The following is a 24,054-nucleotide window of genomic DNA, read 5'->3' as shown; positions in this document are numbered from 1 at the left end:
TGTAAAACTATTGTAAGGACACACTTATTTGCTTACCTTTGTAAAAAACAAATATTTTTTCTCTATAGCATTTTAGGTTTTAAATGATAGATTTCCGAAATTAAATATTAATATTTGTGTATTTGTAAATCTGACTTTGTATTACTGACTTAAAGTGACTATAAATCTGACTTAAGTATTTGTACTGATGATTTCTTACCATTATTTTTGTTCAATTCTTTTAAAAACTTTTTACTTTTATTGATTACACGATGTTTTCGTAAATTTTATTAGTATTGCTGATTTAAAAACCATTGTGTTCCAAAACCAATTCATATACTTTGTGAAGCTTTGTTGAACAAGAAACTTTTATTCTATAGGGTGTTTGGAAATAAGTACTCTAAAAAGGTAAAAATTATTCGCAACAAGTAAAATTAAAACTCAATTAAAAATCAAGTGGGAGATTGAAACCTCTCTGTGGAAAAAGGTTTGAGGTAAAAGTCTTGTTTTTGAGGGTTTTCTTTCAAATACATATTGTCAGTTACATTTTTTTTTGTTTTACCAAGATTTTGACGGTTTTACTTAAATCACCTTATTTCTTTTCTCATCTGAACACAGATTACATTTCATTGCTTGAATATTTCAAATATTTGCGACATTAAAATCTACGAATTTTGGTAATATTTTTTTTTTTCAATGAGAATGATTGAGATATTATAATAAAAAAATATTGCATACTTTTAGGGAAGCGGTTAGAGGTACAAATTCTAATTGATTCAAAATTGATTTCTATTAGAGTTTTGGATTTTTTTACTCTATGTTATTGCTGGTTATAGCAAAGTAATTTTTAAATAAATACGATAGCCACCCTATCGTATTAATTGATATTAAAGGTACATACGTATATATATATTTATACTTAATGTAATTTTATTCTCATTTTATATAATTGAGTAATTTCGAAAATATTGAGTTAATCCTTGAGTTAAATCATAATAAGAATTATAGTGTAAAGTTAAATGCATTTTAAAAATTTTTTTTTCGGTCCAGTCTTTAGTAGAAAGTATGAGAATATGTTTTGACACCACATTATTAAAATAAACCAATAAAATAAATCTGAAGAATTTTAACTTTTTAATTGTGGATTTTGCTTGTCCGCTGATTGATTAAATATTTCACTGTAGCCATGAAATGATTATAATTTCAACAAGTGTTGGCCTTGCCTTTTACTCAGATAAACAAATAAAATAAAAATTTTATTCAATCAGTAATTTTTTTAAAAGTGTTGGTTAATATCGAATTCCACATCTAGCTATCAGCACAAATAATCCAATATTTCTTATACACCCAAAAAAAATTCAACTAAAAACCATGACTTTTTTTTTATAATTTTCCTACATGAATTTATTTGTAAATAGTTTTTCTTTTAAATTCAAAGACCAAAATATAATTATAATTTATTTTTACAACATTTAAATTACTATTCTTAAATTAAATTCGTATTTTTAGTTAACTAAATTTTAATATTATATTTTATTTATATAATATTATATAACAGCTTATATAGGTTCTGATTAAATTACAAAAAAAAATGAGTAGTACTGCATTTTCGTATATAAATAGAAGACGTCTCTTATATTAAATAGACAATATATTTATTATCCGCATCCTGAAATTAAAAAAAAAAGAAAACAAAAAAATTATAAACCGATAATTAAAGAAAAATATATGAAAACTTCCAGGTTCAATAACTCTCCAAAATACACTCTTAGGGCTTGGATTTTTTGAAGAAACATCATAAAGGTTTCAAACTTTACAAACATGAGATGAACAACGACACAAAAAGGTAGAGGGATCGTTATGTTATAAAGTACTGAAATGAACTCAAAAACGCATAAATACTAAACAAGGGATATAGTGCTGGTCGTAATGGAATTGGATTAAAATCAAAACTATGGTCAAAAGAGATTTTTGTCAAGTTTTATCTCTCAGATTTTAATTTTAAAATTTTTTTTTATTTTGGATGTAATTTAAACAAAGGAAATGATTGTTTCTTGTTCTAGTTTTCTATCAAATGAAACGTATAACTTGCCAAATTAAGTTAAAATTAAAATGTATTGAACTCATTTCGAATTCATTAAAACCTAATCTTAATGACATTCATTTTCTTGAAAAAAATATTGTAAAATTTAATTTTAATATTTTTAATATTATAAAATTTGATAAAAACTTTTATTATATCTCTTGAATATTTTGATTTTCCGGAGAGAATTTTATTTTTCGGTTATTTTTCCAGAGAGAATCAATAAATGAATAACTTGAATCGGACTTTAATTAAAATAAATATTACTAACTTGTTTCTGTGAAATTCTAAGACTGTTCTTAGGAAGTTTTTAATAATAAAAATTAATTTTCTTTTTTTAGCATCCGCTATAGAATTACAAATTTTGTAAAATTTTAAGGGGCTGATCGTCTATCTCGATAATAGATCGTAATTCATACGTTAGAAGAATTATTCGGCATTGAGTATCTCGTTTTTTTCTAAAATGTAAAATTTGTTCACTTTGAGAATTCTGAATTGAAAAAAACAAGATACGGGATTAGACTGTAATTTTTTCATTTTTATTCTCTCTTAATTTGGCAATAATATCGTCTACATTTTACGGATGCAAATAACAAGGAAAATATTTCTTTATACACAATAATTATTTTTTTTTAAGTTTAGAAAAAAAAAACACCACATTATAATCTGAAACAGCAAATAGTAAATCACATGTATAAACTTAATGAATTTCGCCTTCATTATTCCTCAAAAATATCATAAAAAATATGTATTTAATGATTAAGGTAATTAAAACACACAATTAAAAATTATATAAGAAAAATAAAACTCACCTGTTTTAACTAATTTAAAGGTGACACCATTATGAGTTTTGAATGCCTCATTTAAATTTGGATGACCATAATCTTTAAGTATGCCTGTTGATGAGGCCATAGTGGCCACAGGGCCGAGGGAACCACCACGTGCTCCCCTCCACCCGAATAGACTACGTCCTTTTGCCCCACTTGATGATCTTAAGAAATTTACTAAATTCATTTATTTGCGATGTTGAATAAAGAAGAAAAAAAAAAGAAAAGAGAAAAAAGAAATAATTGTCATATTAAACAAAAATTTTCTCCAAATTCAAAAATCAAAAAAGAAAACCAAAAAAAAAAAAGAAAAAAAAACAAAAAAAATTTTTTTTTTTTCATTTTTAATTCATAAAACGCCACACAATCCCAAGCAAATTAAAAGAAAAATTAAAAAAAAAAAAATAATAGAAAAAAGTAGCGAAAACCCCAAATTAATTAGAGAAAAAAAAATTGTTTTTTTTATGTTTCAAAGAAAAATTAACTGAAAACTCAAAGAAAACTTTTATAAACTACAAAAAAAAAAGAAAACAAGAATAGAAAAACTTTAACTAATCTCAAAAATTTTACTGGCTGGCATCAATCAACCGAAAACTAAATTGACTGTGAAAACGTTCGCTTTTTTTTTATTTTTCTTATACATTTTCTTTTAAAAGCTACAGGGTGAAAACCGGAAAAATGAAAACAACCAAAACATGAAAATTTTCTTTTCAAACTAGCAATAAAGGGTGAATTGGGGAAAATTCAGCACATAAAATTCATAATGGGTTCATAATTAATGTAAGTTTTGTATGATTCCGGTTGCCAGTTCCATATATTATACCGTTTGTCATTTCTGGAACTTGCAGGCTTTGCGTTTAACAAGGTAGAGTAAAATATTTCCATTTTTTTTTCCAGCTGTTTGAGTTAAGTAAGTGATTTTTTAAAAATTCTTGATTTTCGCATTTTAAAAAAAAAATTTAACATTGTTTTTAAACTGTGCGCAGAAGCGCGTCACATAATTCTTAAAACTGCATAAAAAATTTCTACAAATTGAAATATGTGACGTTGTAGAAAAGGAAGCTTTCAATATACAATATGGAACTTGAACTTAAAAATTGTCAATAAAAATTTATTAATAATTTTTTTTTTTTAAATGATCAACGATTTGCTCTTATTTGAAAAATATTGTTTGGATGCTACTGAATGCCACCCAATTTACCTTATTATCTAAATTCTATGTTGCAGAGTAGCAAACAAAGTAATAGAAAAAAAATTTGTTTTTAGTTTCGCACTCCACCGCATAACATAATTAACTCTTTCTTATCCTATTTTTTTTATCAGCTTAATATCTGCTATAGACTTCTGTCACGGAAAAGTTTTCTTCTATAGTTTTATAATGTAAAACGGTGGATTAAAATTCATTAAAAGTTGAATAGTGTTTTAAGTTTTTCTTCATTTCTTCTGTTTTTTTTTTCATTCTTTATAACACTATTTACAAGTAGATTGTACAAAAAAAAAATTATGGAGAAAACTCATTTCTATAGGAAATTTCTGTGAGGATTTTAAATATGCTATCGGCATGATTTTGTAAATTCTTGTTTTTGTCACTTTTACCTATACAAAATTTATATTTCTAGATGTAGTGAAATAGAAAAACGGCTTATGGTTATATTATTTCTAGATAAGAAAACAAGAATACTTTTAACCAGAAAAAAAATTCAATTGAAATTTGAGTATAATTTAGTTACATGCTTGCTAATTGTGAATGTTTGTTGTCATTGTGTTTGAAAATGTTTAAGAATGTCTCATTTCAATCTCATTTTTTGAAATTAGATCTCATATTCTAGATATATGAATATAGAAATATGAGCAGACGTAATCGGTAATTGTAGAAAGGAAGCATAACTGATTGCAATATTCATTCCTATCAAATGTTCATTCCTGCGAGCATATAGAGTATTGTGTTAAAGATTAAAATTTAAATAAAAATAGGCGTTGGTTAATTGATTAAATAGAATAATTTAATTCTTTATTTCGATTCTGCAGTCACATTTTCTAGTCATTTCTCACTAAGAAATCTCATTTTCCTCATTAGATATGCCATTTTTCAAGCAAAGTTAACAATTTTTTCTGATAGATTTTTCGCATTTTCTTCCAAAACATTAACCAAAAATTTAGAAATTTCAACTAAATGTACGGTCATTCAAAAGAAAGTGACTAAATAATATTAATAAATTATGACTAAATTTTACATTTTTTTGGAAAAGACGATAAGAAAAAATTCTTTTCACTAGAAACATATAAAAGTCATTCCAAACCAAGTTTTGGATAAATTTTAGCTCATAATGAAATGTCACAAAATTAAAATTACAAGAATATTAATCTTGTGTCCACATCTAATCGAAATTAGAGCCTTTCATTTTGGAAACTTCTAATTAAAAGCGAAAAATGGAACAGCAAAAATTTATTTTAATGTGTTTAAATTGACAGAATTCTCTGTCATTTCATTTTATCAAAACCGGTTAATTTTGGGACATTCGCCGCATTACGTACTTAGATTCACAATCCTAAATTATCGGGAATAAATACGGGAATAGTTCCTCGCCTCATTATGAGCGAGAAAGATTCAAATGAAAGCAAAAAGAAAATTTTTTAGTAAATTTATTACCTTACAAATTTTATCAAAAAACAAAAATTATTTTTGTTTTTCTTTTTTAATGCAAAATCCTTAATGTGCAACAATAAAACTATTTTGTTGCTTTTAAAGTCACCCCTATGGATGAGAAATTACTTAAAGTTTTCTTTTATTCTCTTTTGTTCCTTTTTATAATCTTAAAATTTTTTTATATATAGGAAGGTTTAAAGGATTTCTATTATTGTTTTTTATTTTCTTATTCTTTTGTACTAATTAAATTCAAATAATGAACTCATCAAAGTTTCTTATTAAAAATAAACTTTTAAACTTGCGAGGTGTATACGAGTACAAATTTCCCTGTACATATGAAAATAAATTTATATATGTATGTAGGTATTGAAGTATACTTTTATATAAAATGCATAAATATATATAGTGGGTAATTAGTATAATAATTTGCTTTTTAGCACTTTTCTAAAAAAAATTTTTGAAAAAAAGGCTCATGAATTTCACTCTGTCCGTACGCTCGACCGCCCGTTCGAGGACATGTTTGCAAAACTTCTACAACCCTGAAGAAAGAAAGTTGAGATTTCATATGTACATAGACCTTTACTAAAAACTTATATCCATAGACAAAGATTTATTCCTATCTCTCTCTCTCCCTAAAACCTTAAAAATGCCATTTTTTAATTATTTGTTGAAGCGAAACGATAAGCATTTTTCAAATATTGCGAACGCAGAACAGTAGTGGCCGAATTCTTCTATTGCGGCATACTATATTTGAACTTTAAAAGAACAATATGGCCGTAAAAAATTTACTGTTATCTAAATCCGCTCTTTGCAAATTTTGATTTCGTTTTTTTTTTCAGACCTCAGGTTGTAGGAGTCAGAAATTTTAATAACTCTTAGATATTCATAAATAGTTCATTTAGTTGGAAGAAAATTTTTTTCCACCTCCACCTCTGTCAAATTATCACCCCCCGAAAATTGTAAAATTTGATTATATTCCACCTCATTCGATATTTCCGATACTGCAAGCTTTTCAAATTTCTGCAGAAGGCTAACGGTATATGCCATGCCATCAAAAATATAATTATTTTTCTCAACTCACACAATTAACCTCATATTTAACTCACAATTAAGAGCGTTATGTACCTCACTTAATCTCACAATTAAAAGCTTTATGTTAACACCTCTTCAAATTTTTTTTTATTTTATTTCAGATTGCATATTTTTGCTCATCCTGAATGTATGCAATCTTTGAAATATATAATGAAAATAATTTTAATAGTGTGGTAGGTATACAATGATTATATTTAAAAGCAGTAATTTCATTTGTTTAAGAGAAAAGTGCTGCATTATCAACCATTGGTTTGACCCAACTTTTATTATACATATATTATTAAAATTACAATATTACTCTCTAAATTATTTGCAAAATGCGTATAGGTATAACTTTTGACCTTTTAAAACCTAATTGTTTTGTCTCGTTATAATATCATTAACAGGTAAACGGTCTTTAATTATAGGATAAAATCAGTAGACTGTTTTATTTTATCCTCTCCTTCTCCTCAGCAAAATAATAATATGCTGATAAATATTTAATTTTCAATAAATACTGTGTTGTTAAAATAGCTGAATAAAATTTTGTATAATTATTCGTTTTGTATTAATTTTCTCTAATTGGCTGAAAATTTCATAAATTTATTTGACTAATTTTTTTTAGAATAAGTCGACTTATTTGGAATCATGTTTATATTATCATTTATAACTGATACAGCATTATTGAAACTGCAATCTACCTACTATTATGAATTCTTGAATAAATTATTCTTTTGGAACAACTGATTAAAAATTGAATTGAAAAAAATTGCTTGTGTGCCCCTATACAATTTTAATATAATTGTAAGTTAAATTCGAGGAAAGAATCCTATTGATAAATGAAAAATTTCCTATTGTTTATCGAAATTTCGTTACTTTTGTATCATTTTTAAAAGAGTCACCCGAATTACAAGGAATTTATGTGCAGACATTTTCTCAGCTTCTGTATAAACAAATTATTTAAAGTGCTTTTCATAAACCTTTGTTTTCTTTTGCATAATGTTTTTTATACCCGTACGAACGTATGTTCGAAGGGTATACTAAATTTGCCTTACCGTTTGTAACGCTAAGAAATAACGGTGTTAGATATAGACTCAAGTGTATGTTTTTGATCAGCGTCAAATTCTGAGTTGATTTAGCTTTGTCTGTCCGTCCGTACGTCCGTCCGTCCGTCCGTCCGTCCGAACGATAACTCAAAAACTAATTGAGCTAAGTTCACCAAATTTTCACAAATGATTTATTGTAGTAAGTGCCAGAACCCTATTTAAATTGGACATGATCGGGGTACCGGTTCGGGTAGCTGCCATACAACTTCAAAATTTATTTGGCTATATCTCAGAAACTATAAAAGTTATGGTATTGAAATTTCACACAAACGAATATATTAGTAGGGCCAATGTGTCTCATAAAAGTCGTTGAAATTACTTGGCTCCTTCTGGTACCTGCCATACAACTTCAAAAGTTATTTGACTATATCTCAGAAACTATAAAAGCTGTGATATTGAGATTTCACACAAGTGATTATATTAGTAGGGCCGATGTGCTTGATAAAATTCGCTAAAATTTCTTGGCTCTTTCTGGTAGCTGCCATACAACATCAATAGTAGTTTGGCACAACCAGTATTTTGAATAACACATAGTACTGAAATTTTGCATAAATTAATATGGTAATACGGCAACTTAAGGTCATAGTCTGCCCCATAGTTAGTTATGGCACATTAGTTATTCGCACATAGGATAACAAATTCGTACGGGTATCACAGAGTTGACAAGGTCAACTCTATTTTTTTTCTCGTTTTTTTCTCGTTTTTTCTAATTTCAATTAGCAATATAGGAGTAATAAAAAACAGCTAATCAAACACAAAATCAACAACAAGTTTAATGCCCAGTCATACATACATATAGATGCATACAAATTATAAAAATTTTTTAATAGAATAAAAAGTTTTTAGCATAAATTATTTCTATCAACTTTTTTCATAAAATATTAAACTTTCACTTTAGGATTATTAAATGAATTTCTTTTATAAAAATTTGTTTTTTCATTTTTGTTGAATGCTTTTAAAATTATTCACAAATTTTGACGTCTGGTTCAGTCTAAGTTGTTTTTCTTTTCTTAAATGTTTTCCCACAGGTTCATGACATAGAGAAAGTAGATATATTTTTTATTACAAACACAAGAAAAAAAATATAATAAACTTTTATCCCTCCAGATAATCTTAGAACTTCTAACAACAATAAATTAGAGCCAAAATGTAAAATGTGCATAAATAAAAAAAAAAGAGAAAATGTTTTGCCAAGAACATGGTATAAAGCCGAAAATAATATTCAAACAACATGCAAAGTTTGGGCGCAATAAAAAACAAAAACTTCGAACGAAAATAATATTTTGTTCACTCTATCTAACTGTTGATACCATTAAAAACTCGTTATTAAGGGAAAAACTCATAAAGATGTTTGTTGTCTTTAAGAAAATTGGTCAGAAAATTTAAGTTTAAAAAACTTTGTATAAAAACTTTGATGTTACACCATTTGTTGCATCTCTGTACGAAAGAAATACAAATGTTTAAGATTTTTGAGGTCTAATGCTAAAAGTTTTTCTATTTTGACATTCATGGAACTAAAATTAGGTCTTCCCAGACTTCAATTATAAGCCCTTCAATGTTAAAATATTATTCTGAATTTTATATAGAGAACAATTTAATGTTTTTTTCAATGGAACAGCTTTCCTAATAAAAATTGCTGAATTTCACCTTAATCTCCACATAATTGTTGAATCCACACGTTTTTAAAAACTACAAGCAGTTTCAGTTTTGATATTTCTCATATTATATAATAGATTCCGGCAAAAAGCGCCTTATGTTAGAAATACCATAAATATGTGCGGCGAGAATTTTCAACAGAATTCAATTTAAAAATCTTACTAATTTGGTCAATTGGCTAAAGCCAATATTGACTTGGAGGAATTTGGCGAATTTAGGCCGAAAAATATTTTTGCATTAGACAATATCACAGTTTTTTAAACCATTTCTTCAATCAAATCCGAATTGAATGGGATTGAATTGTGCATAAGAAGTCTCAGAATCGAATTTAACCAAGAATACACTCTTGAGCGTTGCAAACGGTATTATAAATTTATAACATTTCCGAAAATAAATTCATATATGAGTATAACAAACAATTTCAAATTGATTGAGAAAATTTTACAAACCATTCATCAAATTATATTAAAAATTCATTGTGCTTACGTGATGTCGTAATAAAAGAATGACTCGATAAATAATTTTATTTTTGAAAACATAATTTGCTCAAACACCCAATTACATATTCATATCCCCTGATCCACATAATATCATTATTTTATAAGCTATACATCATTACAATAACTTTTTCAAATAAAATTGTCTCGTTTTTATCTTGAATAAAATTTTGTGGGTTGGCCACAATGATTTTTAAAAATTGTAATAATTTAATGAATATTGTTGTACAATAATTTACAATATTGTAAATTTAATTTGGTTTTATTGTTTTCGTCGCCTGAACTTAGGGATTTATGTATATATGTAAATGTAAATGTATATCCTTGTAAAATGTAGAAATAAGTAATAAATGATAATGTAAAAAAAAATTTTTTTTAGTGTAGCAAATTAAGGAAAACATGGAAAATTTGTTGACAAAATTTTGGTGATATTTCAGATTTTATCGAATTTTCTTTTTTTGTAGTATATATTAAGGGTAATTCGAAAAATGGGTAATTCTGGTAATAAATAATTATATGTGGATTCCAAGCAAAAAGAAAAAATATTAGAGGTTCATTAAAAATTTGAACTTGACATCAGTTATTGATTTCAAGGTAATTGAAGGAAGTTTAACTTTAAAGTTCGCGGAAATTTTTGTTCAAATCTACATACGGTAACAATCATAATATTTTCATAGATTTTCAATTTTAAAATTTTTATAGCGTGTCCGACGGGAAAATTTTCATCATTTTCAATTCAACTCGATTTTGTCAATATTTGTAACGTGTATCTGACTTTTAGATATTAAACATAAGATGAAGAATTGGATAAAAATTTTAATTTAATATGCTAAATTAATGTTAGTAAAATGATTGGAAAATAGACTTAATTATTGTTGGTATAAAAGCTATAACAACAATGAATAAATAATTATACAATTAGAATAATTACGAATTAAATCAATATAGAGTTTGTTAAATAGTATACTTCCCCACATACAAAATTTAGGTAGCTAAAAACTTTTGTTTTAAACTGAAAAGTGTTCTAATTAGTGCTTGGAATTAAGAAATCAAAAAAAAATTTGTAATCTCTTTTTTAGGATTTAACAGACATAATTTCTATCTACAACTTATTTGATAACAAAATTAATTTTGAACTTGATTAATGTGGAAATTATGTAAACCGTCACCTACACAGATATTGTAATTGATTAATATTTAATAATTAATCTAATAAAATGGCACTTTTCTGTTGAAAAAGTGGAAATACTACTTTTAAAAACAATCTACGTCACTGTTTAAATTACTCTCAATCGTATACCATAATGTGTGTAACATTATTGCATACATTTAGGATGAACAAAAAAAAAAATTAACACAGTATTGAAACATATTTTTTGATAGTATGAAATTTTCTGTTAGTTTTTTGCTTTTATAGAAGTTTGGAAAAGCTTACAGTTTCTGAAACATAAGGCGTCGAAAAATCGATATTTAGGAGAGGCTGTGAGTTTTTGAAAAACTATTACGCTTATGTGGCGGTAGAGGAATGCGCTACCTATTTTTCTCCGTATGTTAAATTAAAAAAACGCTTCTGTGTAAGAATATACAATGCGTAGTATAAATATGGTATTTTTGCTATTTTGTGGTCGTAAAAAATAGTCAAAAATTTTGTTCTACAAAAATAAATTTGTAGTTCTAGGAAGTGAAAGTTCTGTAGACAGACGCCGGATAGACGGTCGGATGGAAAGAGTCTAATAAGTACTTTTTTCAAATTCTTTTTCTTTTTTTTTGGGAAAAAAGGTAATGAATAAAAATTTTTTATAACCTTTAACTAAAAGGTTAAAAATAGTGTTCATATTTTAGTTATTTATAATTTTAAATTCTTTACACGTAGGTATATAAATCGACACTTCATACCTTTTTTTTAATAACAACAGCGACTTTAATATTATGCATATATTGTTGTAATGCCAGTCATTATAATAATTTTACCATTTCATTTCCATTAACTTAATAATGTATGTATTTTTCAATATCATAAAATACCCTTACACAATGACGTAACTATAATATCGAAAAACTGATAATTTTCTGGATTATAGAAAGCATAAATGAAGAACTCATAAAAATTGTACAATATTAAATCAGTATAATAGATGTGTTACTTGCTCAGTCCTTCGAACACGAGTATTCTGATACAATAATATAAAGAGAAAAGAAAAATTCAACCCACGGTATATAATATAACCATCAATTAAAATATATTATCAAAAGAGAAAGAAGAGAATTCTCGAACGTAAAAAAGAAAAAAAATGAAAATAAAAACATTATAACCTTTCATTATTTACCGTTATTATCCTTAACATATTCCATATACATATACATTTATAAATGCATTATGTATACACATTTCCATAAAGATGAAATTTTTTTTTCAGTATAAAAAGGAGCTTCCATCAAAATTAACACATTTTCCTTACAAATAATGGTAGAGAATCTAAGAATTGTTATTTTTTTTTCTGTTTGCTTTATGCTTCAGAATATTAAAAACGTGTATATACCTTTACTGTTTAGTTTTAAAAGGAAAACTGTATTTAAAAAAAAAACACCATTTGTAATTACTAACTCTGTCGGGTACCTTGCCATTATTTTATCAGTGTATATGTATGTATAAAAGTTACGAGCTCTTATTTCCTTTAAAATTTTTGTTTGTATATTGGTTTATTAGGAGAAGATACGATGGTAAAAAAACAAGATCCATTAACCACTTAAGGTGCAAAAAGTACATTTTTATCTCTCTTGGCCCCTACTCTACCGTATATTCTTATATGTACTATAAATTACTGTTTAGTTATAAAAAAAAAAAACAGATATGAAAAACTAATTTTTCTTTTGTTTTATAAACCATCACTTTTTTATTTCCCGATTGGAAGTAAATTTCTCAAGATTTTACTATACCACTAAAAAGTTTAATCAAGAGCTATAATATGCTTTGCAATGTAAAATACAAGTTGGTTACAACTAGGATTTTCACAAATTAGTCAAATAATGTCTTGATTTGATGCAGAAAGTTCGAGTAAAAATTTCATTGTTTGTGATTATGTGATTCTGTGATATAGTACACAATATTTTATCTTCCCTTTATAATAATATGTGCCTTTCAAACAATTCATTTGTTCGTTCAAAAGAAGATAAAAGAAGCTGCGAAAGATGCAAGGTGCATACCAATTGCATACCAGTTTAATTTTGAAGGAAAATTTTATTTGAGTAGTATAACAAGCTATATTTTAACGACCGCATTGCATACAATGGGGGAGGTTATGTGAGTGCAATTAAATTGAAATTTTATATGTCAGTTCAGGAGATTATACTAAACAATATTGTTAAAAGTGTTCGAAAATGACGAAATTTCGAAAAAATAACCAAAAAAAAACATTATTGAACAAAAATCTAGGGCTTTCTTCACTTAAATACTTATTACTTATAGGGCAATGTAAGTAAGCATTTAATAATCGGGAAAGTTACGTAATGAAGTACTTTATTTATTTTTCACATTTTAATACCCTACCGTTTATTTTGTGTTTTTCTTTTTCAAACCACAACGGTATCACTTTCATTCATAGTCTCTTAGGGAATGATTGAATGTTTTGTTGTTTGATGGTTGGTTGGTATGGTTGGTGGAAGAATTGCTTGCCTTTTACATTTTGTAGGTCAAACTTAAAAAAAATATCTTCATTGAGCTTTGTTTTTTTTTTCATCTTTTCGTTTTTATATTGTATTCTTGTGTGTGTCTACATAAATGATTTCTTTGTTTTCTTTTTGGTTTTATATATAAAAAAAAAACTTTAATTTTTTTCAGTAATTATTAAGGCTTTGTACTGGCAGATTTATAGTATCTTCAGTATATTAAAATGTTCAGGTATCAGAGAATAGAAAGGAAGAAAAATTATTTAAATCAGCATGAAAAATATAGACGCTACAAAAATGGTATAGGCAGGAAGGTAGGCAAATTTTTTATAAAAATCAGAGGAAAAATAACAAAAAACAAAAATGAAAAATGAAAAATTAATTATGACGATATTTTTAGACATTAAATTAGAGAATTTAAATACCAATGAAAATGGAAAGGATTAAAATAAATCGGTTTTAATTAAGGAAATTGACATCATGTTTCTAAACTAGATAATTAAACAGCATCATCTTTGTTAACTTTTATATTGGGGTTAATTAAAATTTGTGATAAATAAAAATAGAAAAGGTAAAATTAATTTGATCAATTTTAATTTATTCTTAGAAAGATAAGGTATAGTAATTTATAATCTGAATAATAAGGTAGTTTGGACCATCTATACCCTAGCTTCGTGGAGTTGGATGATATGTAGGATATACTAGGATAAATGGGCCAAAGGTGTGAAATACCTTAGTACTTAATTAAATACATATTCGTGCGAAATAATTTGTGTTAGTTAAAATAAATTGTGCTCTGACTACAATATTTCGCTTCACAACAAAATTTCCAAAGAAAGATTGATAATTTTTTCTTCTATTAATTAAAAAATGGAGGATTCCTTTCGAAAAAATTACCTAATTAATTTTTTTTTAATTAATATTACAATTCAAAATACTTTTTAATTAAAATTAAAATTTAATTAAAGAAGATTTTGATATTCGTATTATTAACTAAAACCTAGTCATTAAGGTAGGGAGTAATACAGAGAGTGATTTTAATTGCAGAGATTTAAGGGTCTGTTTTTCAACCTTTTTAAAGCAATATAATACGCACTCCTTTAATAACTTCTAAATTTAATTTAAAACAAAGAAAAACAACACACAAGAAGTCTGGATTTATTTATTAAAGATTTATAAAATGCAATTTCAGAGAAACGCTAATAGCATATTTTTAAAAATTTATAAGGTTGTTTTGAAATTGAATTAAGTTTAAAGGCAATTGATAAAATTTTAACGTAAAGAACGTTTTTTTTTTTGAAAAGAAAATTAGTAATACGAGTACAAAAATAAAAATAAAAATAATTATTGTATTGAAAATTTGCAGAAATGCAAGCTAAACTAGAAAAGTCTTAATTGCATGTCAGCAAATCTGCACAAGCCAGGGGATAAGTTATACAATCGTACCTATATTTTGCCATTAAGCTTTTTGTATATGCTCTAGCCTCACCAATAACTTCTTATTCTCTAGATTTTCGGTTAAGATTAAATTTTTTTTGATATCATTAAAAGGGGAGAGACTATAGTTCGAATAATAAATGTGGTAAATTTTTATGAAGTTATGCCATCAGCGACGATAGTGCAACTAGTATGGGAAAGTTAATGGTAACAAATTTAGTTAGTAGTTTCCAAAATGAACTGCAAATCTGTTAATGTTATTGTTAAATTGTGCCATAACCAAAAAAATTTCAAACAGTCATAATTCAAAAAGAACAGTGTCACTCAAAACCTTAAAAATTTAAAGTTTTTGTTTATTTGCTTCTGAAATTAATTTTCCTTTGTAATTTTACATATTTTTAAATTTTGGTTACAGTGATTGTGTTACCCGAATAAGTAAAATTACAAATATATTGGTTAAGGCAAAATATACAAATTACGAAACAAAAAGAAAAAACTCTTAGTTGATTTTTTGTGGCACCTGTCACCTTTCTGGGGCACTTCAGCAGGCCTATACATAGCAGGCGGTTCGTTAAACGGTTCAACGCTACGCGAACGACTACTTAACGGTGAATTTTTTGCCGACCGGCTAAATAAACCCGATCCGCCTGTCTTTTGTGCGATTGTTGTTGCCGCCACCTCACCGCCGCTGATGGCGTCCAAATAATTACTTGATACATTGTTATAATTTCTATATTCATAATCACTGCTTTGCCCACTACTATAATAATCAACACTATCACCACCACCACGAGCACGACCACTATAACCTATATTACCTCGACTTATATTATTACTATTGCTCGTTGTGTATAGTTCATCTGGTGTTGATGTTGGTGAACGTATATGCTTTTGTAAAGAGTAAACTGGTTCACCTGATTCAAAGAATGCATCGAAATTACGTTGACGTAAATTCTCACGGTTAAATACTGGATTTTCAACGTGAAGTTTTAAGTCTTCTTTTAAGCGCGCTGACTCTACTTGCTCAGGTTGTTGACGACCTAATCGACCTAGTGATATGTTTAGTTTTGGTCGTAGCTTTGAAGCTTTTGATGTTGATTTAGGTGTCGATGGTGCTGATTTAGTAGAAGGGTATATTGGTTCTTGTTGTCTATTTAAATTGGGACTAGGGGTAGGAGGTTCTAGGAAAATACTAGGACTACGCTCACGCATATATTCTTCTTCTTGATAGTCAGTCATCCGATCATAATCTTCTCCGTATGGGTTCTGTTCGTAATAACGATTTTGTTCAGCCACGTTTATATGATTTGCTTCTAATGTAGGATATTGCCTTTGATCAAGAGATTCGCTAAATTGTATTTGCTTTTGTGATTTATTGGAATTACGAGAAGGACGACGAGATAAGGATACAGTTTGATCAGATAGTTGTTGTTGTTGCTGTTGTAAAAATAATTGCTCTTCTTGATATTCTTGATAAGGTTGTAATCTATTTGAAAATTTTTTTTGTGAGTTACTTGTTCTTGGTTGTTGATTTGGTGGTAGTGGTGGTAAAGACGGTAATGGTGATGGTTGTGGTGATGGGGAGGATTCAGTTTCACCTGTTGGTATTAGTGGTCCACGCAGTTGGTCCAGTGTCGGTCTTGGCTTAAAACGAGGTACTGCGATACCGTATGTCATATATAATAATTCATCTGCTGGAAATATTACGTACATTCCTGGCCCCAACGTGACATGGCGACGATGGGTTCCAGGAACGTTATAGATCGTGCAATTTCTGTCTTTTTAAATATTAATTTAACTAACTATTTTTCTTTTCTATATTTCTAATATTTTCAACATATACAAAATTTCTTTTAAAATTATGCTCTTTTTATATTGAAAAATTTTGAATAAAATTAATTAATTAATTTTTTCATTAAAAAAAAAACTATGAAAACTTAGAGAAAATTAAACTATACTGATAATAAACTGAAATGAAATAATAAATAAAAAAAAAAATTATATAAAATAAAATTTCTAATTTTAACAATAAGCTAATAAATATTTTGAATTTTACATTAAACTTATAGATTTTTTTTTACATATGCACCTTATTAGATCACATACATTTTTAAATATCACATAATATTTTTAAAACGTTCCATTTGCTAAATTTAAACACTCCGCAGCATCCGTCATGCCATCTGAAATGAAAGAGAATAATAATATATTAATTAAAATCTTTTATTTCATTTTTAAAATTATTAAAAATTGAAAAATTTAAAATTTTTTATTTCTTTTATTTTTTCATAAGGTACTATTGTATCGTCAATAGTAAGAGCTGTAGGTCAATGCTAAGCCTAATTTAATTTTTTTGTTTGTAGCAGGAACTAAGGGATATGAACCGTGTTACAGATTCTTGCGAAATTAATGTCGCACTGGGTTCTCAACACCAAGAAGCTTTTTTATTAAGAGCTTATTTTGTATCAGGTTGTTGAGTCTAATTGTTAGCAATTCAATGATTTTAGTGATCGTTGGTTCCTACTATTGAGGCAAACATTATTTTCGATTACAAAATTAATTTCAAATGATATATGTGTCAAATAGGAGCTCAAATTTACTTATTTTATTAATCATTTAATTTGTTCTATGTTTTAAATTCAAAAACATATTTGGACAACCTTATTGAAGAACAACTTAATAAGTCCTTGAAAATTAAGCACATTAATTGTATTGTATATTAGATTTCAACTTAATTTGAAGAAATATGAATAAAATTGAATTAATATTAAAAAGCCGTGTATTATAAGAAATAATATTCATGGTACCAAAGTTACGTAAACTAAACATTGTCATTATCATGTCTGTAAATATAATCACAATTTGGACCTTAAAAAAAATCTTATGCACAATAATTTCGTTCACCTTACACGCATAGGGCTTCACAAAAACATAACTTTTATTATTTTCAACAAAACATAAATTATAAATTCTGAGAAATAATATGATTGAAATCACAAAGAGCACGTCTCCTACATAACTTCGTCATAATATTGTATGCATGGATATGTACATAAAATTAATTAAATTGCACCTTTCTCAACTTTAAAATTTAAATATTCTATATAGAGTAGAGCAATAAAATATAAGAATTTAATTGTTGGAATACACAAAGTATCTACTATATACACGTATATCCTTTGTTGTGCAAATATTTTATTATAAATGAAAAAGGAAAAATTCTTTTCGAATTTAATTAAATTGAAATTTCTTTATAATTATGAATTCCAAACAATACGAATGATTTTTTTTTCTTATTTAAATGAATGTTTTTTTTTCTTTTTGCTGAAATGAAAATGCAAAAAAATAAGATTCTTAAAGTATAGCAGACGTTTTTCATATAGGAAAATATATTAGTTTTTATTCGAGAGATTAAAAATTCATGCAGATGCAAAATACAAGGATGTTATCTAGGTTTTATATTACAAAATATTGGAAAACATGCAAAGCATACAGTAAACTGCTATATTAATATTTCAAATATATTCTAAAAGTTTTTCAGTAATTTTATATTGCAGACATTCAAATTATTTATTTGTTGAATGGAGAGAGCATTTTGTGATCTATATAATATAGTACCCTGGGTAATCATAATGAATGTGAAAACCGAAACAAAATTAATTCATGTAGTTTAAGATGAAATCTAATATTTATAGCAAAAAATAATTAAATCTAAACATATTAAAAAATTAAGTCATAGGAATTGGGAAAGTGTGTCTCCGATTCTATATAACGTAGTTTTTCAAGATTAATATCACCACGTGTTCGTAATTACCAGCATTAAACTGACTTCCAACAAAATATGAAAGTTTAAGGACTTAAGTAAAAATTAACTTTAAAATTTTTTTACGTCCAAGTATAAGTACTCGAATTTTTAAATCAGAATTTCTAATTTTTGTCAGTTTATAAATATTCATTTTTGTTCGCATTTTCTCTTCAACTGAGATTTCTTTTTAAAAATATTTCACCAAAAAACAAAATATTTATTATTCAATGCCAATCAATTTAATTATAGCTTCAATTTGTTATTCAACAAAAACCAAAGTATTATTTAGAAAATGGTTTAAAATATCCTTTAATTTTGCAGTTTAATAAATATTGGTTATACCAACTGAAATACGTTACTTGAATTTCATTACCAAATTAATATTCAAATTTCATTTATTCTCCTTTGTGTGCACGTATGTATGGCTGTGTATATAGGCTAGTTTATTTTTGCTATTTACCATTTTAATTTTTCTGTATTGTCATCGAATTGTTTTTGTTTTGTCTTTGAAAAATGAAACCAAATCCTTTCAATTAATCACAACAAAATGCTGTTGTTGCTTTAAAATTATACGACCAAAAATGCTTTTATTTTAATTTATTTCGATTTTACTGCTCTCTCATTTCAAATATATACATAATGTTGTATATACAAAATATTATGTATGTATGTACATATATAATAAATTTAAAAATAAATCTATAAAGGAAACAAATACAAAAAAAAATGAAAGCCATTTAAAATTTCAAAATCATTATAATTGAATTATCGTGTTGTTAGAAGGATATAAGAGGTGAAAAAAAGGATACCGATTTAATTGTGACGATTTTGAATCATTTTTATTTTTATTAGATTTCAATATGTACAAAATTTTTTTATAAAATTTAAAAAAAAAAAGAAATTTTTATTCTATAAAAATTTGAACAAATTCTTCATCAACATGAGATTATTATTTTTAACCATAAAATTTTTGTTAGCAAATTACGGGTAATAGCAAATGCAGATAACCGAACGGGGATTAAACTAAATAAATTATGTATGTGAATATCTGGGAATTATTAATTTTAAAAATATTGCGGGTTATAAAAATTAACCCTGCTACGGAGGCTAAATATCTTCAGGGTAAATATAATTTGAAAAATCTAAAATGACTTATTGGAATGAATTCAAATCAGGAGCAAATTCTCACTATGTTGCAAATTTAAAGACCATAGTTCGTATGATAACTATTGAAAATTGTAGACTCTACAAGATGTTCACGAAATTTTCAGTTATAACTAATTGAATGATTTTTAATTTTATAAAATGCGATTATATTTGAATGAAATTTTGGATAAAACTTTTAATTTACAATTTCAGATGTGAAAAATCATATGATATAGAAACAAGCATCGTAATAAATTTAGCGTTGACTAACTCAGAATAGTTGCACATGATTTGAAAAAAATGAATTAATAAATTAATTTTCATAAGAAAATATTATTGTCCTCTCTTACAACTGCAAGAGTAACTTCAAAATTTCCAATAAATTTTATTATAGGTTTTATGTTAATTATTTTAACTGGCCGTATTTAATATACGATAAGAGAGGTATTAAGTATGTGATTATATCTAATTTCACCAGTCGTAAATGCATTTCTAATGTAAGGAAAACGTGGATAAAATATTTTAATTAACATACTGGTGTATCAGTCTGTTTGTGCCAAATAATTATCGTATAAATTGATTTAAACAAAACCATACATTGTAGATGTGCATTCTTAGGTATTTTAAGAATAATAGATTTATCAGCAGTTTTAATTATTTTACGAATCAGTTTTACATTTTTGAATGATATCTAAAGAATTCAAACTAAATGTGTATGTACACTTTGAGGCGACTACGTCTGTACGTGATAAGTTCAACTATTTTACAAAATTTTTAGAAAAATTGTAAATCCAGAAAGTGAAGGTTCAGTAAATTTTGAATTTATATTTGTGCTGCCAAATCAACAAAAATATTAATATGTAGTTTTCTCAAAATTTGACATAGAAGTACATAAATGACACAATATTAAATCGGTTGTCTGCTTATTTAATATAAAAATTATAGAGAATTCAAACAAAATAAATTCTAATGAGCATTGTTGTATGTAATATAAAAATTAATTCAAAACAACCAAGATTATCCGAAACTTATTAATTTCTATTATAAATATGTATGTAACAAAGGAAAAAACAAAAAAATATGTAAAATTAGAATTAATTTTTTATTTTCCATTTAGTCCTCAATTAAGTCAATCTGTCCTAAAATTAAGAGAATACAATGAAAAACAAATAGAAAATTAATGAATTCATTTTATTTTGTATTATTGTAAAAAATTATATTAAGAATTTTGATGTCCTAAATAACCCTTATGAGCTTTTCATAATACAAAAATAAAATATACAAGTATACCTTTATAATTGAGACAAATTAGTATTTACGAAACATTGAATATCTATGTATTTATGTATACGGTCATAGAACAGTGCTATGAATGCTTACCGCTATAATAAAATAACAATAACCATTTATAACAAAGTATTATAATAATTAAGAAAAACTGATATTGTTATTATGTAAAAATTAACGTTAATATTTTCTTTATGTACAATATTTTCTTTATGTATATGGGAAGATATGAATTTGGGTATATAATAGTATTTTTAATAAAGAACAGCATTTTAAATGGAGAATAAAAATTGCCTGTTATAGAAAATTTAAATTTTTTCTTTTTTTACTAGAAATTTGTTTATAGAAGCTCTTGAATTAAGAATATTTTTTAATATTATGAGTAATGGAAACTAAATGCATAGAAATGGGGATAGATGAAATTGACATATAAAACTAATTATAATTACATATATACCTATTTGTGATACTGAGGTGCAACTTATGAATAACGAAATATTCTTGATGGAAGACTTTTGTCGATACAACTAATACTGTTGCTATTTGAGTGAGATAAAGTGAATTGATCTACGGTTTAACTACAAAATTATTACCTTTTGAATTGAATATGCTTCTTTTATTTTAATTTTTAATCAATAATTCGACTAAAATTAAATTAACCTTTATTATAAGAAAACATTTGGGCTTTAATACTGAAATAAATAAACAATAGTCTTTTTCATCTTATTTGTGTTTTTAAAGTATAGTAATCAGCAAAAACATAAAAATGAAAGTTTATTATGACGTCATAACGTTTTGCTCATTTAAGATTTCTATATAAAAGGCTATAAACTACTATGTATGTATGTATATATAGATAATTACAAAAATAAATGAAAGAAACGCCTATGGAACGTGTCGTCCGTCACATAAAGAATTTTATTTTACATTTTTTATTTGTAATGAACATGTTAATGGAAAATGTATAAAAATTTTTGAAAATGATTTTCATTATACAATCTTGGTGTGTTTTCTTTTTATCATAACAAAAATGAAAACCTTACAATAAAATTAAAATCAACTATTTCAAGTCTAGAAGGAAACCTTATTCTGAATGTCATTACAAAATTTTCAGTTTTTATAAGCACAAATCATGCCTCATCTTAAAATATTCAATGAGCTCTTTGAAAAATATTTTGTTTAAGGCTTATATCTTTATCATAGAGCGAAACTTGTTCCTGTATCTCGAAAATCGTTAATATTTGAAACCTAGTTCAAAAAATATAAGAAAACGTAAAAATGTTCTCTTGAAATTTGTTTTCTTAATATTTAGTTATTAAATGGTCAAAACAATTCTATAAACCAGATTCCGTTTAGGGTAAAATTTTTCACCTCTTTATGTACACCTTTTTCATTCTTGTTTTTGTTTACATAAATAAACCCATGGTAGTGCACAGGAAATATTTTTAATTTGGCTCTTATAACATTTAAAAGGTTTTCTTAGGTACTTTTTAATGTTCGCTATTTCATTTTTGTTTTCCCTCTGGTATTTTAGTAAAACTCCACCGAAACTTTTAATACATTCATATTTCTGTCATCTGTCTTAATTACAGTCACAGTTATATATAACGTATTTATATATTTAGGTATATAATTCTTATGTATTTATGTAATTGTAATGTTTAATGTATTTGTACAACAAAAATGCCTTGTCACCGATATTTATGTATACAAAGGAAATGAAGTAGTAGAGAGGGGAAAAACCCTAAACAAATAAAACATTTTATTCGACTTTATTTCTAGAAAAATTTTATAGTTTTTCCATTTTCTTTTTTGTTAGTTCCGAAACTTATGTGCGTTTATTTACATTACCACTATTTTATTAAAAAAGGTTCAAGAAAATATACTTTCAAATAGTAAGATTTAATATCCTTATGGAGTTGAAGAGTATTATCATGAGAACATTGGACCCATTTGTTGATTTTTCGTGTAAACAATTTTGATTAAGTAGATTATTAAAAATTCTTAGATTATTAGAAATTATTTGTAATTGAAAGTTTTGCTTACACAAGTGCTCCAATGATACCGCTATTGTATAAGCAATATTGGCTATTTTTCAAGTTTGCTTTCTATAAAATTAACTTGAATACAAAAGCAAATATTTATAAACCCATATACTTATAAAAAATTAAAATAAAATTCCGTGTTACGAATATTAAATCAGCATTATCGCAAATTTTGTGCCTGCAATTTTGTGTATTGTAATTTTTATTACGATTGGATATGCAATTTATACTTGGAGAACGAATGTTGGAAGGTTAACTATTCCGACAAAATTTTGTTTGAATTGCATAGTTATTTGCAAATTGCTCTGCAATATTACAAAAATTTTAAAAGCTTACAGTGGTTAAATTTCAAAGTATTACAAGTAATTGTAGCGAGGCCAACATTTCACTAAAGTGTTAACAGGAACTGTATAAGAGCTCTTATTATAAAATTCTAACAAAAACACCCATATGGGTATCATAGAGTTGACACGATCAACTCTATTTCTCATTTCGTAACGAATTTTTTATATCATTCCAATGGCAATGTAGTTATGGCTCGCTCAAAAAGAAATTTAAATGGTTCAAATGATCTGTCCTTTCAGTTCTAGTCTTGTGAATCTAAAATATCTTGATATTGCTTCAACATTTTCAGTCTTAGCCAGAATCACTATTTGTTTTCATATTGTGTTATTATTATTTTGTAAATTAGGATTTAGTTCAGGTTTGCAGTACACCGTAAATTTAGACGATCTATTTTGCCTCGATCGCCGTGCCGCGATATTGTTTTATATCCAAAGAAAAAAAAACGCATTCTGTTATG

At 26.2% G+C, this 24,054-nt stretch overlaps 1 protein-coding gene across 6 annotated transcripts in view; it reads right to left on the bottom strand.

Moving 5' to 3' along the window:
• Positions 1–24,054, bottom strand: part of LOC129611176 (uncharacterized) — a 290,077-nt gene that overhangs the window by 118,975 nt on the left and 147,048 nt on the right. For 5 of the 6 annotated variants that reach the window (XM_055524164.1, XM_055524165.1, XM_055524166.1 and 2 more), the window contains 3 exons: positions 17,076–17,152; positions 15,497–16,937; positions 2,875–3,066 (listed from right to left, as the gene is read on the bottom strand). In XM_055524164.1, coding sequence (XP_055380139.1) covers positions 2,875–3,066; positions 15,497–16,682 — 1,378 coding nt within the window. In that variant the 5' untranslated portion in view covers positions 16,683–16,937; positions 17,076–17,152. Of the gene's footprint in view, positions 1–2,874; positions 3,067–15,496; positions 16,938–17,058; positions 17,153–24,054 lie in introns of all 6 variants that reach the window. The other variant, XM_055524167.1, reaches the window with a different exon arrangement.

Source organism: Condylostylus longicornis, unplaced genomic scaffold (assembly GCF_029603195.1).
Source record: "Condylostylus longicornis isolate FDR11 unplaced genomic scaffold, ASM2960319v2 ptg000048l, whole genome shotgun sequence".
Classification (NCBI taxonomy): domain Eukaryota; kingdom Metazoa; phylum Arthropoda; class Insecta; order Diptera; family Dolichopodidae; genus Condylostylus; species Condylostylus longicornis.
Note: the sequence above shows the minus strand (reverse complement) of the source record. Positions and strands in the feature narration are given on the sequence as shown.